The following is a 16,489-nucleotide window of genomic DNA, read 5'->3' on the forward strand; positions in this document are numbered from 1 at the left end:
ACGCAAACAAGGAAAAGATTCTATTCTCTTTATTATATAACAATTTTATTTAATAGCTTAACCCATGAAGTATATCATTTCATTATAAACTCGAATGAAAAACAAATGCTGGGTTTGAAGAGGCTTAGGAAATAACTCCTTTTTGTAATAATGTCCAGAGTTAAGAATAAACATTTTCTCCTGGGCCAAAAGTCTCTGGAACCTATTCAGCCTCTGCTGCCTCTTCGCCTTCTCCACATTCAAACCGCACGAAGTCTACTACAGACACCCCTTGGGGCTGCACGTACTGTCCCAGTGTGATGGAGGGATCCAGCAAGTACGGCTGGGACAGCATCTTGGTTTCTGCCTCTCCCCCAGGCTCATCGTCCAGGGAGCCAACAGAGAGAGGAGCCATGCCCACCACATGTTGCCCAAGGCGGCGGCCAAGGTCTTCAAGGTTCGCTTTCCGCCCAGACGTCTCGCAGACGACCAGGGCCCCGTACTTCCCCAGCACCAGGTTGTGGAGCGAGGGACTGTGCATTGCCCCGTGGACATAAGAGCCAACATAGAACCCAGCTGGCACCTTCACCCATGCAGCTCGTTTAAGAGTCATGTTTTCTCCCAGTTTCCCTGTGAGAGAGCAAAAACAACAAACACACTTCCAGAATATGATGCCCGTGGTAGTACCAAAATACGCACAGAAGCAGCCAAGTTTGGGAGACAGTCCTCCGCATTTACACCGTGGATGTGCCGCAGAGGGAGAGATACCATTTTCAGTGTAAACAGGAAAAGGGGTGTGGGGGGAGAGGGTGGGAGAACTGGAGTGTACTTTACAGAACACCAACTAGGCGCCATGCTGGTATTTAGAAACACAGGCTCTGGTGTCACACAAACCCTGGGCGCAGGTCTCAGTTCTGCCTCTCACTGGCTACGACCTTAGGCAAGTAACTTAATGATATAACCCCATTTACTAATTCATCAAGCCTTCATTTTCTCTTCTGTAAAATGGAGATGATGCCACTTAAAATAACCAGAAAACAGGGTTATTGGGAGAAATAAATGCGTAAAAGAACTTATTACAGTATCTGGCACATAGTGAGTGCTCCAATCTGGCTATCATCACTACCTTAAACTCAGGCTTAGAGAGCTTAAGGAACCTGCCTAAGGCTACAGAGCTAATGTATGGCAGAGCTGGAATTAAAACTCAGATCTAGGGACTTCCCTGGAGGTCCAGTGGTTAAGACTTCGCCTTCCAATGCAGGGGGTGCAGGTTCAACCCCTGGTCGGGGAGCTAAGATTCCACATGCCTCGTGGCCAAAAAACAAAAATGTCAAACAGAAGCAATATTGTAACAAATTCAATAAAGACTTTAAAAATGATCCACATCAAAAAAAAAATCTTCAAAAAACCAAAAAAACAAAAAAACCCCCCTCAGATCTGACTCCAAACCAATTGTGTTTTTTCCCACCAAATCACCATCCCTCCCAAAAACCACTATAACTGACACAGACAACTCCTGATCATCCATTGTATCAGGAAAAAGTCCAAAACTAAAAGCCCCAGAAAATCCAAAGCCCCATGTCATCTGGTGGTTTCAGCTTCCCCTCATCAAAAATTAAAAGAGAACATTTTCAGAGTTATTTATAAGAACCAAAAACAGATTCTAGTTTCCTCCTTTCTCTCAGGATGCTATCCCCTCTAACAGAAGTCCAAAGAAGCCAAAAGGTAGGTAGGGGTAGGAGAATAAACAAAGGGGTCTGGGTAAATATCCCTGAATTAGCCATAATTATAACTAAAAGTCATAAAAGGGAAGTATCCAGAAACCAAAAGGAATCTTAAAACAGCTCAAAGCATCTACCCAATAGTTAATTCCCAGAAACTGGCAAGGCTGAAACACCCAATTCTTCCAGAATTTCTTAATAAGTTCCATACACGGCTGTCTATCTGGTTTTTCAACCATGACTCACTGAAACATCATACATACTTCAAGATGACCTGATAAAAACAGAATTGATGTCCTGACTGGAAACATCAGATGAGCAGTAAATTCCCAGCAAGCTCCAACCCCAGCCGTACCTCCCTCCTTCCATCAAGGACATGTACGAAGAAGGCAAAATCCCTACTACTCCCACCGCCAATGATCCAGATACGGCTCCTATATCCAGTGGTTCTGAAAGAATGTACCTTCACAAATTCAGGATCAGATTTCTTTTTAAAGAGAGGACAAATTCCTAAACATGATGCCCTGAAATACTCCTGGATCCCTTCATAAAGAAGATGAAATGACCTCTGACGGACTATTTCCTTCATAGTGTGTAGAGAGGTAGTCAACCGGAGGTCAAAAGGCCATCTCTGCCTAAAGACATGCTTTGTTTGGTTAGCACAGTGATGCCTACTAATTTTAATTAGTTGCAAACAGCTAAAAACTAAAATTTTTTTCATACAAATCTAAATTCTTTTAAAGGAATTTAAAAATTCTGATGACACTGGGATCCCATTTCCCTCAAAGTAATAACAGGTGGCTTGGTAATGGTTTTCTTCAGCAGAGTGTGAGCTTTTCAGGGTGTCCACTGCTCACTAATATCTAACACACAACCCACCTCTCACATTCAGATTATCAGACCTTTGAAGGAACTTAACCTTGTAATTCTTGATCTAGATTTGGAGGAATACCAAAGATACCAGGAGATCCAGTTATTAACCTCCAGTTTCCAGATCCTTACAAATACTCACCAATTGCTAAGGCCAGCTGATCCTTGAGAGAGCCTTCTCTCTCACGCCCAGCTGGAAGTTCAGAGAGCTCAGAGGAATTCAAGAAGCCCTAAGTGCACAAAGAAAATGAACACGAGTCAGTCTGTATAATTAAAATTACCAAGAGACTAAGCAAAAATATAGTCTATTTCTCAGAAAATGATTTAAGACAACTAAGTATAAATAGATAATGTTTTCATTAAGCCAAGAACGTTAAAAATTGCTAAGCACTCCACCCCCAATTCCATCCCAATCTCTGGCCTAACTTCTTAGAATGTAGTTTCCTAGAAATCAGAAACAATATTTTCATACAATCATAAAATGTTGAAACTAAAAGGTTTGTAGATTGTTGGTAGGAATGAAAAATGGTGCAAATCCAATGGCAGGGAACTGGACAATAGCTAACAAAACTATATACACTTTTATCCTTTGACCCTGCAATCCTATTTCTAGAAATTTACTCTAATACACTTCCAACAATACAAAAGTACATAGGCACAAAGTTATTCATTGAGCAATTATTTCTAATTGTAAAATACTGGGAAGTCTAAATGTCTAAACAGGCGGAGTCTGGCTGAATAAACCACAGTACAGTCACAAAATGGAATACTATGCAGTTGGAAAAAAAGAGAGGAAAAAAAAGATGGTCTCCATGAGCTGCTATGGAATATTTCCAGGATATATTAAGTGAAAAAAGCAAATTAAAAGAATACATACATATTATACCAACATTTGTGTAATATATATTTGTATAAATATGCTTATTTTTGCAAAAAGGATAACCAGAAATTAGTGGAGATGGTTATCTACAGGAGTGGACAGGAATGGGGTGGAAGGGAGAGGAGGGAAGACTTGTGTATGTGGTTGGGGGAGGAGGGAGGAGAGTTTTAACTTCCAGAACCTTGTTAATGTTTTACATATTCAAAAATAAAATTAAATTAACAAGGATTGGGGGTGAAAACAAACACTGACTAAACAGAAACAGAGATTCTAACTGTATTTCAAAGGAATAACACAATCTCAAAAGGAGGAAAAAAACTAATCCAAGTTACTTTTGATACAGTCCTTTGGCCATGTAACTTCAAAGTAAGGACAAAAAGAACATCAAAGAAATCTTGAACTCCTTAGTAGGTTTGTTATTTGCAGTGGTCAGGGATAGTAACTCTGAAACAAAGTGTGTACCCTACAGAGAGTAAATAAGCAAACATACTGAAGTTGCTAGAAGCCAGTGTATTCACTATGAGAGAAGGAAGGTACAAATATAGAAAGGGGGAAGAAAAGAAAGAAGCCTGTGGTGCAGGATTAGAACTGAAACACACACACACACACACACACACACAATTTCCTAGCTCTGCTGAAAGAGCAGAGCAGCAATGACATCTCAGTAGAATTAAGCATACCTAATGCTGCCCAGATCTTGGTTTCTAAAAACCATTCCCCCACCAGAAAGGATCAGGACCCCCTGGAGAAGTTGCCAATCCCATGGCTGGGGCAAGGAAAGTATGACATAAACCCAGAATACTCTGTTATGCCAAAAAGTACGGAAATAGTCAGAAAATAATTAGGCCATACCAAAAAGACAATGGAGCCGGCTTGCATAGGCTTGGCTTAAACTTGCCAAATCCGGGGATAATTTGAGCATTAAAATGACTAATGGACCTGCGTGCAGCAACGAAGACCCAACACAGCCAAAAATAAATAAATAAATAAATTTATTTAAAAAAAAAAGACTAATGGATTGTATAATGAATTGTATAAAAGAAGAATCTATGAGTCAATGTTGCTACTAAGTAAATCCCTAAATAAAGGAAGAAGTCTCCTTATTACAATAGAATGCCACCTAATAAAACTAACACATGTGAAAGAAACTGTAAGGGTTAGAAAAATAACCATTATGCAACTATCACAGTAACAACTGATCCTGACAAGAATCATCAAGGGATGCTAAAACTTTTAGGCAAAAGTTTTTTGAGGAACTGGATGTCTACACAGTCTCAAAAAAATCTCCCATACAGATTACTTACTAGTTACAAAAGAGGAACATAGCAAGTTTAGAGTGGAGAAACCTGGCAGATACTACCTTAACCAAGAGGTCAAAATCAGCACCATCAATAACAAGACCACAGTCCCACGCCCCCGTGCCTCCTGATATGATGTTCTGAGAAAAACAGAGGGTAATTTATTTAAGATTCTTACAAAAATCCATATTCTAAGTATGAAGAAACGTCAGTTGAACCCAAGTTGAAGGACATTCTACAAAACTGTCCTGTACCCTTCAAAAATGTCAATGTAATGAAAGACAAAGAAAGGCTGAGGAACAAAGAAAGAAAACCAAACAGACATGGCAACTAATTGCAACACATGCTACTGGACTGGATCCTGGATCACAAGAAAAACTGCTAGTTGCCAAAAACTGAATGTATATTGTATATTATCTAAATAAAAATATTGTATCAATGTTAAAATTCCTGAATGTGATCATTGTACTGTGGTTATATAGGAAAATGTCCTTGTTTTTAGGAGATACATGCTGAAGGGATAAAGGGTTCTAATGTCCGCAACATACTCCCAAAAGGATAAAAAAAACAATAGTGATGACAATAATATGAATATAAAAAATGATAAAGTAAATAAGGCAAAATGTTAACAAATGGTGAATCTAGATAAAATTACTCTGTAGTTTATTGTAGAATACTGGCAACTTTTCTGCAAATTTGAATTTTTTCCAAAATAAAAGTTTTAAAAAGATAAAGACCAAAAGGAAAAAATTAATAAAGCTAGGGCTTCCCTGGTGGCGCAGTGGTTGAGAATCTGCCTGCCAATGCAGGGGACATGGGTTCGAGCCCCGGTCTGGGAAGACCCCACATGCCGCGGAGCAACTAGGCCCGTGAGCCACAATTATTGAGCCTGCGCGTCTGGAGCCTGTGCCCCGCAACAGGAGAGGCCGCGATGGTGAGAGGCCCGCGCACCGCGATGAAGAGTGGCCCCCGCTCGCCGCAACTAGAGAAAGCCCTCGCACAGAAACAAAGACCCAACACAGCAAAAATAAATAAATTAATTTAAAAAAAATTAATAAAGCTAAAAGGGACCAAAGTCCCTTGTAACAGATAATGAAACAGAGGCACAGTAAAGTAAGTGAATAGCTCAGGGTTACAAACAGCTACTGGCAAAGTCAAGATTAGAATTTCTACTTCAAGTGACTCATCTATTCAGTACAATTCTAAAAAATAATCTCAACATAGTTTTCCATGTAATATGACTATTCAATGCCAGTAATAATTAACATTTACCACAAGATCTCAAAAGAAAGATAAACAGAAGGAAAAGGGTGGTACTAAACAAAAAAATTGTTGTGAGTAGTTGGTTCATTTTTGCCTTGGCAATAAGGATGGATCAAAGGCATACTGATACAATTCCTTCCTTGATCCTTCTATAGATAAGAATATGCTTAGTCTCCTAAATTGTGCCTTCTCCAGTATCTACATTTAGAAATCCTTTCCTCAGGCCATTCTGGATTTCTGAACACAAAGCTTCACCTGATTTGATGGACTGTATTCCACTGGCATTCATTCATTCATTCATTCAACAGAGCCCCAAGCAAGTGCTGGGCCCACTCCTCATGCACCAGAGACACACTAGTGAAAAGACAAATCTCCTGCCTTATGAAGCTTACATTCTATTGGGGAAGGCAAACGAGAAATAAATAAATTAAAATGTAATATATAAGAACTATAACAACAGATTTTAAATGAAGCAAAATAAGGGGATAGAGCAATAGGAGGAAGGTACTCCTCTCCAGAGAGATAACATTTAAGCAGAGACATGAAATAAGGAAGTGAGACATGAGAATGTCCGAAAAAATGGAATAGCAAAGACCCTAAGAGGGGAGAAACAAATCCAGCATATTGGAGACAACCCCAAAACTCACTTTACTATATGTGGACAGTTGATCCTTTAGGCTCTGACAATGCAACAGGGTTCCCAGGGCTACTTGCTGGACCAACTGTTGAAATTTTAAATTTCTGGAAACAAAATCTGTCTCACAGTTCACCTGTGGGAACAAATTGATGTTGCTGTATAAGCTGTTTACTAATAGTCTGTTTACTAATAGCTGTTTACTAAAAGTGCCTTAAAGCAAGGTATTGATAAAACAGGCAGCAGACACAACAAAACAGAAATAAATGTCTCTAGGATTAAATCCACAGTTCCTCTACTAGCTTGAGGCCAGAAACTGAATGAAGTGATTCCTGCTGTGCCAATGAGTTAGCAATAACCTGCGCATTCACAGGACGGTTCCATAATGTCCCCCAAAGGATTCACTACAAGTTCACCACCTGCCTGTGGCACATGCCATAATCGCCTCATTCCCTAGGCTCCTCCGACACCAAACCACTTTTGTTTATCAGCTTATCTCTTCTCTCGCTCTAGACTAATCCACATCTGATTCTTCACCAACTGGGCCCCTAAACCTCCTCTAAAACAGCTGCTCGCTGTGCATCATCTAATTAGTATAATTCCTGGCTTTAAAATCTAACTATTCCAGGAAACAATCAGTGACGAGGTGTAAGGCCACAATGGACTCACATTTAGGAATAACTGTCTACACTACTAGGCCTTTTCTCACCCACAACCTGTGCATTTCTATACTTAAATGAATCCATAGCTGGTAACTGGGGTCTCACGGGCTTAATTCTAACTAGCTTTTATGGTTCTCAAACACCTCTTCTTTAAGAATGCAAAGGGTCTACCACAAAGCCTACACCCAACGTACAGCTGTTCCTGGCATCTGGAACTCTGACAACTCACCTCTACTAACACAGTCGTGTTTCCTTCCTGCAGCAGCCCAATCAGACCTTCTTTGGTCTTCCTTCCATGGAGCCTGGCAGCTTTACTCCAGCCCTCCTTCTGGGCCTGTTTGTGGAGCCAGCTCTCTGCCTATAAATAAAAAAGATAAAGAGCAGATGACAAAGGCACAGAATTTAGAACAGAATGGGGCTCTAAAATACCTCAGGTTCCCCAATTCTTCCTCCTTCCCCTCAGCCCTACAAGAGAAACTAATCTATCATTTATTGGCAGCCTACCACTAAATGACAAACAGTGGGCATCGTGCCTGGTGTTTTGGATAAGTCTAATCTTCACAACAACTCTATGGGGCAGATAGTACTATTTTTTTTATATAAAAAAGAACAATGCAACTCTGAAATATTAAGTAAGGTGTCCCAGGTCACAGAATTAGTGTGAGGATACCACGATCTGGGTCTTGGTCGTCGGTCTGACTCCAAAGCTCCCACGAGCCCTTTCAGCCCCAAGCAGCAGGAAACCTCATAGCACCCTTGCATGGAATAGTTAGCCCTGCGACCCTGAGTCAATTGCTTCGAAATAGGTAAGAGTCAAAGGATGAGATTGTCATTGAAGTCAGAATCCTACCTAGGACTCTGTCGTTATGGGTCACTGGGCAGCAGATCTGACTTCTACGCGACCTCCCAAACGCACTGGGGTCGGGCCCCAGTACCCCACTCCCACCCCCGCGCCAGCTCCCCTCTACTTCCTCCCCCACACCTGTTTGAGATCCCCGCCACAAATCTCCAGAGCCTTCTTGCAGTTTACAAAGGAGTAGCCCGTTCTCCGCCGCAGCTTCATGAGGAGCTCCTTGCTGGAAGCCGAGGACAGCCAGGGCCCAGCGTGAAATGTATGCCACGGTTGGGGCGACTGAAGCAGAAGGGGTCCCGCCTGGAGGGAGTAAGAAGGCATGAGAAACAGGAAGCAGCGAGGAGCTCGTGGGGTGGAAGCACGTCGGCCGGGAGGCGCCCTTAGGAGAGACAGACCCAGGGGGTGGGGGAAACGCAGCGCCCGGACGCTGCACCGCGAAGAGGGACCGAGGTGCGGGGAAGGGGGAGATGGAGCCGAACGCAGCCGGGTGAAGGGGAAGGAGCGTGCCCGGCGCACGGGAGACCTGCAAGGAAGGCAGAACGGGGCCGGGGCCAAGAGCCCTCACTGGGCAGCTCCCGGCCCGCGCGACCAGACAGAGGCGCAGTGACCGCAGCAGCGACATCTTTCCGGGGGCCGGACACTGTTGCAGCACCGGTGAGGCCACGGGCCTACGGCGTAGCGGCGGGGCCAAAACTCTCCACGGGAACGCGCCAAGCGGAGATGGCGCCACCTGCTGTCTGGGGGGCGCATTCGCCTCCCCTACTTGGCGTATTGAGACTACATTTCACAAGGGAATTACCCCCCGCAGGTAAAATAACGGAAAGCATGAGACAGAATTGTCACAAAATAACAATACAAGACACGTGGTAACACTTCATGTTTATTTCCAATGTACTTTCATATTCATTATCCATTTATGACTCATGACAAACTTGTGAGGTAGTTGGGTGGGTTCAGAAGTTTGGCCAAGGTCACATAGGGAGGAGGAGTAAATATTTGTTGAATGAACAAAAATATTTGATGAACACCAACTGTGTGCCAGGAACCATAGCCCTGCCCTCCAAGGTAATCCAATGGTGAGAAAATAGGGAGCAGACAAATGATCACACAAGACAAGGTAAGCCTCACAAGACGAACAGTTAGTTAAAGCGTCTCAAGGGAGAAAGAAATCATATTCAAACAGGAGGCTCAGGAAAAGCTTTTTTCAGGAGAGAAGCTAAAAGTAACGAAGATTTTGAGAGGTAGAAATAGCCCTTCCAGGCAGGCAATCATCAAAAAGAATGAAGGAAGAAGCCAGGGAATCTTGGTGTGGATTTAGGGAACAAAGAGTAGACCTTTTGTAATTTGGCCAGAGGTTGCAATACATGTAGGAAACCAGTAGGAAATGAAGTAGAAGGATAATTTGGGATCACACGGGACACACTGAGTACCAAGCAGAAGAGCTTATTCTTGCTTCTGTTGGGCAGCAGCAGAAGCTAATCAGAGCTGATTTTGGAAGATCACCAGAGTTTACAAAATGGTTTGAAGGGGAGTGAATGGAGGCCAGGAGGCCCCAGGAGGTGATGTGTGGCCCAAGGAGTAAGTCAGGAGAGCCCCCATCAGAGGCCCCACAGTGGGAGGAGAAAAGAGGTGAAGGCAAAACACATTAGGAAGGAAGGACTGACAGGGACTGGAAACGTAAAGAAAAATCAAAGAGAACCTGGTACTTAGTGATCAGGGCTGCAACTCCAAAAAGAGTGAAGGAGCTAAGGTCCAAAGGACAGCTCTGCTGCCTATCCCCAACTTCAGGGCTGGGAGGACTTGACCCAGTTAGAGCCATGGTTCCACCAGACTATCTCTAGAAGCAAGAAGTGGGTGGTCGGAGGTTTCTTGCTTCCCAGCCCCCCAGTAAAACCCGAGTTCTCTGGATGCAGAAGAGATCTTCAATGCTTATTTATGTTCCTTTTTACACTGTTCACACATCCCACTTACCTCCCCTTCCCCTAAAATCCTGGATACCCTCCTATCTTCCTCTGCTGAGAACAGGAACTGGGAATCTCCTTTGTACTCTAGCCCAGTACATCTAGGGCTCTAGTATTCCTAGCACGTAGCACCTCCCTGCACCTGCCCAAGAGTATCTCAGGAAACAAAAAGCGAAGGAGGAAAGACAGTGGCAACGGAAATCCATCGTTTTTGGTCCTTATGTTTACGGCTCTGGACATACGGCAGTTCCTTCATTAGAACAAGGTGTTCAGAGGAGCAGACGGGTGACATCAAGCAGGTCTTGGTCCCCTGTGCCTGGCCCTATAGATGTTAACATTCTCATTCTCATCCCGCTGGGCCAGCTCCAGTTGGAAATGCTGGGGCAGGAGGTGCTGAAAGAAGCTCTCTGTCCCATGCTCCTCTCTCATCTTGGAAGCCAGATAGATGGTGCCATGGGGCCCGCACAGGTGTTGGAGGGTCCCCAGCAGCAGTGGGAAGGTGGGCTCCAGATACACGATATCAGCCCCCAGCACCAGGTCATAGTCTCCAGGGAAGACATGCTGGTCAATCCCCCAGGACAAGGCGCGGACCTGGGCCCGGCCTCCAGCCGGCACATTGGCCTGGATGTTGCCCTGGATCTGTTCTAGGACCATGGGCAGGTCAGTGATGGTAACATCACCCCCTGAGAGAGAGGAAGGAGGAGAAATGCAAGTCAGAGGGACCAACCAAGGGGTTTCGGCTCCTGCCCAGAAGGTCCAGAGACCTCAGGGCTTAGAGGATAATGTTTGGACAGCCCAAAGTCCACACTTTGAATTTTAGTTGCCCTAACCTCAACCTCATCCACAGCCATCTCATTACTCTACATTCTACAACATCAACATTCTCTCTAAGCTAATCTTCAACCTCTCTGCCCAACACATGACAATTAGATGTCAGCAGAAGCCTGGGCAGGACTAAGCTGGAGGTGGGCTGCGCACCCACCCCCTACTGACACAAACCAGCCCTCATGGATCTGGAAAGCTTCCCAGAAGACATGACCTCAGCAAGCCTTAAAGGACAAGGAGGAGTTAGTCAAGTGGAGCTTCCCAAGCAGAGATCGGAGAGTACAAAGGCCTGGTTGGGAGAGAGCACAGTGTATTCAAGGAAGGCTGGATCTCAGAGGATGTGGAAGGGAAGAGAAAAGTGTCAAGACATGAGAGTACAGAGGAAAATGATTATGACATGCTAAGGAGATTCAGGCTTGATCCTGAGAGCAACAGGTTTTAAGGGCAGAAGCAGAGGGTGAAGATGATTAGATTAGGACTTCAGAAAGCTTCGTTCATGCAGTAAATATATTTATTGAGCATCTACTAAGTTCTGGGGGTACAGGCGTGAGTAAAACAAAACCTTGGCCTTCCTTGAGTTTTGTTATAGAGGTAGAGACAAATGAGGTAATGCAAAACTATTTAATCACGATCATGGTGATTATTACAGAAAGAGAAAATACTCAGAATTCATTCATTAATATTCATTATGTGCCTATATGCCAGGTGCTGAGAATACAGCAGTGAACCAATCAGACAAAATCCCTCTGCTCCTGGGGCTTACAGTCTAGTGGCAAGAGACCTACAACAACAAACAAAATGAAACAAGCAAAACACACTGTAAGTCAGATGGTAATAAATGCTATGCTGAAGCATTAAGCAGGGAAGGAGGATAAGAAATGCTTGAGGGACAGGGCAGGAATGTCATTTTAAATTGGGTAGTTAGGGAAAGCCTCATGGAGCAGATTATGTTTGAGTAAAGACCTGAAGGAAGTGATGGAGCAAACTCTGTGGGTCTCTCAGGTTAAGATGTACCAAATGAGGGACTAGCAAGTGTAAAGACCGTGAAGCAGGAGTGTGCCTGGCAAGTCTAAGGACCAGCAGGAAGGCCAGTAGCTGGAGCAGAGTAAGTGAGAGAAATAATAGTAGGGGCCAGATTCTAGGCAGGGCAGCAATGTCTAGGAAAGTGGTCAGATCCTGAATATATTTTGAAGGTAGAGTCAGTAGGGTTTGCTGACAGATTAGATACAAAATATTGGGAGCGGAGGGTTGAGGGTGGCTCCAAGATATTTGGCCTGACCAACTAGAAGACTAAGTTGTCATTTATTTAGGTGAGGAAGGCTGCAGGAGGAGCAGGTATGGACAGGAAGATCATGAGTGCATTTCTGGGCACATTAAGCTTGAGATGTACATCAGACAACCACAGGAAGATATCGAGTAGGTAGCTGATTATACAAACAAATCTGGAGATATAAATGGGAGGGTCATAGAGACATCAGCATGGAAAGGGCATTTAAAGCCACGAGGTGATGGAACTGCTTGGGAGTGAGCGTAGACAGAAAAGGGGAGGGGTCAAAGGACTGCTCCTGAACCCTGGCGTGCTCAGACTTTCAGTTGTGAAGAAGAACAGGAACCAACAAAGGAGAATGGAACAAATGCCAGTGAGGTGGGTAGAACCCAGAAGTGTGGTGCCCTGGAAGCCAAAGGAAGTGTCTTCCAAGGAGGAGGGAGAGACAAACACTGCCAAGTCCAGTAAGGTGGGCTCATAACTGACTCTTGTACTTAACAACATGGAGTCAGACGTGAAGCTCACAACCTTTCTGGAGCAACTGGAGTGGAGGGGGCAGGCTGGGTTGGAGAGGGGGGTAGAATCTAGAATGGAATTGAGGAAACAATAGGAAGAGAGGAATGACAATGAGCATTAACTCTTTTGAGTTTTGTCATAAAGCAGAGCAGAGAAATGGAGTGGTAACTGGAGGGATGTGTAGGACCAAGAGTTTTTTTCAGATAGGAGAAATTACAGCATATTTATGTGCATAATACACACAAACACACATATGGAATGATCCAGAGAGAAGGGAAAACGGATAATGCAAGAGAGGTGGGGGAGCAGGGTGTTTGCAGGAACAATGTCTTTAGGTAGATGAGAAGGTTTGGGGTCTCATGACACACACTTGACCTTAACTAGGAGCACAGCACGTCTGCCATGGTAACAGGAGAGAAGGCAGTGCAGACAGACACAGACACAGCTGGGGGAAGAGATGCTGTGATAAGAACATGTGGATATTTTCTATGAGAAAACAGAAGCGATCAGAAGAGCTAGGAAACAATGTCATCAGCTGAGGAGACATTTGGAAGTTTGAAGGGCAAAAAGATAAGAAACAAGATGTTTAGGAGAGCAGAAGAATAAGTGGGTGAGGGAAGGGTAAGAGGCTAGCTGGGCAGCGCTTAAGGACGCATCTGAGGATAGTGACAACAAATTTAAAATGAAACCAGGGACTTCCCTGGCGGTCCAGTGGTTAGGACTCTGTGCTTCCACTGCAGGGGGCACGGATTGGGGAACTAAGATCTTGCATGCTGCGAGGAGCAGCCAAAATAAATAAATAAAATAAAACCAGTCAGCACAGTTGTGTATATTATACTAGGAGGGCCTGGGGGTGGGAGTGTCCAGGAGGTTTTCCCTTGGTAGTGACGTTTGAGCTGAGCGCTGAAGAAGGCATGTGCATTAACCAGGTGGTACAAGGGTTCCAGACATAGAGTACAGCCAGTGGGAAGGCTCCAAGGAAGGGGACATCGAGATAGGCTTGAGGAACTGATAGGAGGGCACTAGGTAGCACAAGGAGTACAAGAGGGAGAGGGAGAGGCACAGAAAGAGGCTAGAGGGAGACGCAGGGCCTTGGAGGCCATGCCAAAGGGGTTAGTTCTATCCTGAAAGCAACAAGAAGCCATTGAAAGATGGGGAAGAGATGCCGAAAGATCACTCTGCCAGCCGGGTGGAATGGGCAGAGGTCTAGGTGTGGGCAAGGGGTAGAAGCAGGAAGACCATTTTGACTAATTGTAGCCTTCTAGGCAAGTGATGGTGACAAGGACTGGGGAGCCATCAGTGTGGATGGAGAAACAGGAGATTCAAGAGAGTTTTAGGAGATAAATCCGTCGGACTTGGATAATGGAGTTGGGGGTGAGAAAAAGGGACGTGTCAATTGTGGGTCTAGATTTCCCACTGGGTGGATGGTAATTTGATTCACTGAGATGGGGAAGGCTGAGGGAGAAACAGGTTTGGTGGCGGAAGAGCACAAGATCTAGTTTGGGCAAGCCAAACTTCCCCATAGGGAAGCTCAAAGACACTTGTGAAAATCCAGGGAAAAGATGGCAGTGGCCTGAGCTAGAGATGGAGGGAAGAAGAATAGACAGCTGCGGAAGTATTAAGTTCATATGACCCAAAGGACTCACTGATTGCCAGGATGAGAAGGGAGAGGGCAACAGATGAGAATGACACCCAGATTTCCGACTCGGCAGCAGAATAGGGAGCAAAAGAAGGAGAAGCCAGTCTGGGAGCAAGTGAAAGATGTTTCCATCCATATTACACCCATTTTTCTCCCATTTTAGCATAGCTGCCCACTTCTCATCCACCCATTCCTTCATGGAAAGCTGCTGTTGACACTCCCTCGGTTCTTTCTGAGCCTGCTATGTTCATACTCCTCATCTGACAGAGCTTCTCCCTGATGGGTTCCCAGAGAGTCAAGGGAGACATGGCCAGAGCATGTCCACTGGCTCTGCACATACCTCGCCATAGTTCTCATCTAGTAACATCTTCCCCCATCTTCACCGCTAGACCATAAACTCCTTGGGGAGAGGAAATCTGTCTTACTCATTGTTGTATCCCAATACCTAGCACGATTCTTGGCACATAGGGGACTCCAAATACCTGTTGGTTGGATGAATAGAAGAATGCCTGCCTCTGGGAAGACTTCCCTGAATGTGTTTTCTGTTATGTCCCTATGAACAAGGACATGTTAATTTGCATTCCTAGGGAGATGACATCATAAATGTTTTTAAAGGAATGTTTTCGGTGTGAAGTTTTGCCTGCCCATTAGATTATAAACTAAGGAACCGTTTCCTTTGTAGTTTTTGGTTCTTGACAAAAATGGAGCAATATTTTCCTTACCTTTTCCTTTCCCAAGTCTGCAGTGCCTAATTCCTACCCCACTTCCCACAAAGCACACCCTGACCCTCAGAAACTCATAAGCTTGTTCCTCCCAAGCAATGAAAACCTAAAGAATCAAAAATACATTCACAATGAAGTCATAAAGTACTCATGAGGTTTAATACCTGCAGATTGCTCCCCCTACAGGATACACCCATATATGCATTTTGACAGAAGACCATATATAAAGCAAAGGAGATTTTTCCTTGTAAATCTCCATGAAATCACAAAGAGCAAATAGGTAGGAAAAACTCCTTCTACTAAGGCCTGCCCGATTTTTATTCCTTGCCCCCAAATCAACCACCTTGGGTGCTCTGACAGCCAATCAGCGCTGTCTGGCACACAGGAGCAAGTAGGGGCACACACACAAAAAAAAGTTTCTTAGAAAGAAGGGACTAGGCTGGTTCCAAACCACTCCCCTCTCCCAAGAATCCAGGAAGTGACAACTTCTCATATCCCCGTCCTCCCCCCAACTCCCTCCCACCGCAAAGCTCACGCACCCTGCAGCGCTGCCAAGATACCCACGATGCCCGTCCCAGCGCCCAGTTCGATCACTTTCTTGCCTCGGAAATCCACATTCTGAGTCTCGAAATAGTTGCACAGGCTTAGAGCCTATGGGAGAAAAGAGAGAAAACATAAGACTGTGGCGGGGATGGCTCCGTATGGGAAAGCGAGAGTCCGGGGTCTGACCTTCCGCGGACCCTAGCCCAGAGCCGCTCACTCCTCACCGCGTCCCACACGTGCGCTGCCACCCCGAGGCGGGACCCGAAGTTCTCCGTGATGCTCAGCACGTGCCCACAGAAGTAGAACCGGCTCTTCTCCGAGTAAGAGTCGGCGAAGAGTCCAACCTCCCGTGGGAACACGGATTCAGGCTCTGATTCATGATCTGGGCGGGGGTCCGCCATCTGGCCGCGAGAGTGCCCGGACGCCGGCCAGCGCTCGGATCCCGGATCGTGGGGGTTGAGGACCGCGGGCCGTCTCGGCTGCCCAGTGGCACCGAGCCCCGCCTCCCCGAGTTTGCCCTCCTTCCTCCAGTTTGACTTCCTGGAGGTGGAATGAGGAGCTGCCTCCCTAGCTCCGGTCCCCAGCGCACACACGATGGGACTCACGCCGGACCACGGGGGTCAGACCCGGTCGACTGCTCGGAGAGCGGGAGAAGGGGAGAGGAGGGAGGATTAATTCACCGTAGGAAGCGGGGTCCCTGGACCCCTCTCACCTGCGGGGTGCACGGGGGCCTGCAACCGGGGTGGTAACCCAGACCAAACAGAAGCAGGCTAAGGAAAGAGGCTGGGTGCGGGTCTGGCCTTGCCAGCCCAGTTAAAGACCAGCGGCGCGGAGGCGCCCTCCCGCGCGGCCCCTC

At 45.4% G+C, this 16,489-nt stretch overlaps 2 protein-coding genes across 2 annotated transcripts; both read right to left on the reverse strand.

Moving 5' to 3' along the window:
- Positions 1-41: 41 nt before the first annotated feature.
- On the reverse strand, positions 42-8,814 carry TSFM (Ts translation elongation factor, mitochondrial). Its single transcript, XM_061204338.1, has 6 exons — positions 8,684-8,814; positions 8,290-8,460; positions 7,537-7,665; positions 6,659-6,781; positions 2,713-2,800; positions 42-609 (listed from the first exon to the last, which is right to left on the reverse strand). The coding sequence occupies exons 1-6, from the start codon at positions 8,780-8,782 to the stop codon at positions 203-205; spliced, it is 1,017 nt and encodes a 338-aa protein (XP_061060321.1). The 5' UTR covers positions 8,783-8,814; the 3' UTR covers positions 42-202.
- A 251-nt stretch (positions 8,815-9,065) lies between these two features.
- On the reverse strand, positions 9,066-16,414 carry EEF1AKMT3 (EEF1A lysine methyltransferase 3). The gene is made up of 3 exons (XM_061205282.1): positions 15,858-16,414; positions 15,630-15,741; positions 9,066-10,804 (listed from the first exon to the last, which is right to left on the reverse strand). Exons 1-3 carry the CDS (start codon positions 16,032-16,034, stop codon positions 10,413-10,415), a joined length of 681 nt encoding a protein of 226 aa, XP_061061265.1. The 5' UTR covers positions 16,035-16,414; the 3' UTR covers positions 9,066-10,412.
- Positions 16,415-16,489: the final 75 nt, after the last annotated feature.

This window comes from Eubalaena glacialis, chromosome 11 (genome assembly GCF_028564815.1).
Source record: "Eubalaena glacialis isolate mEubGla1 chromosome 11, mEubGla1.1.hap2.+ XY, whole genome shotgun sequence".
Classification (NCBI taxonomy): Eukaryota; Metazoa; Chordata; class Mammalia; order Artiodactyla; family Balaenidae; genus Eubalaena; species Eubalaena glacialis.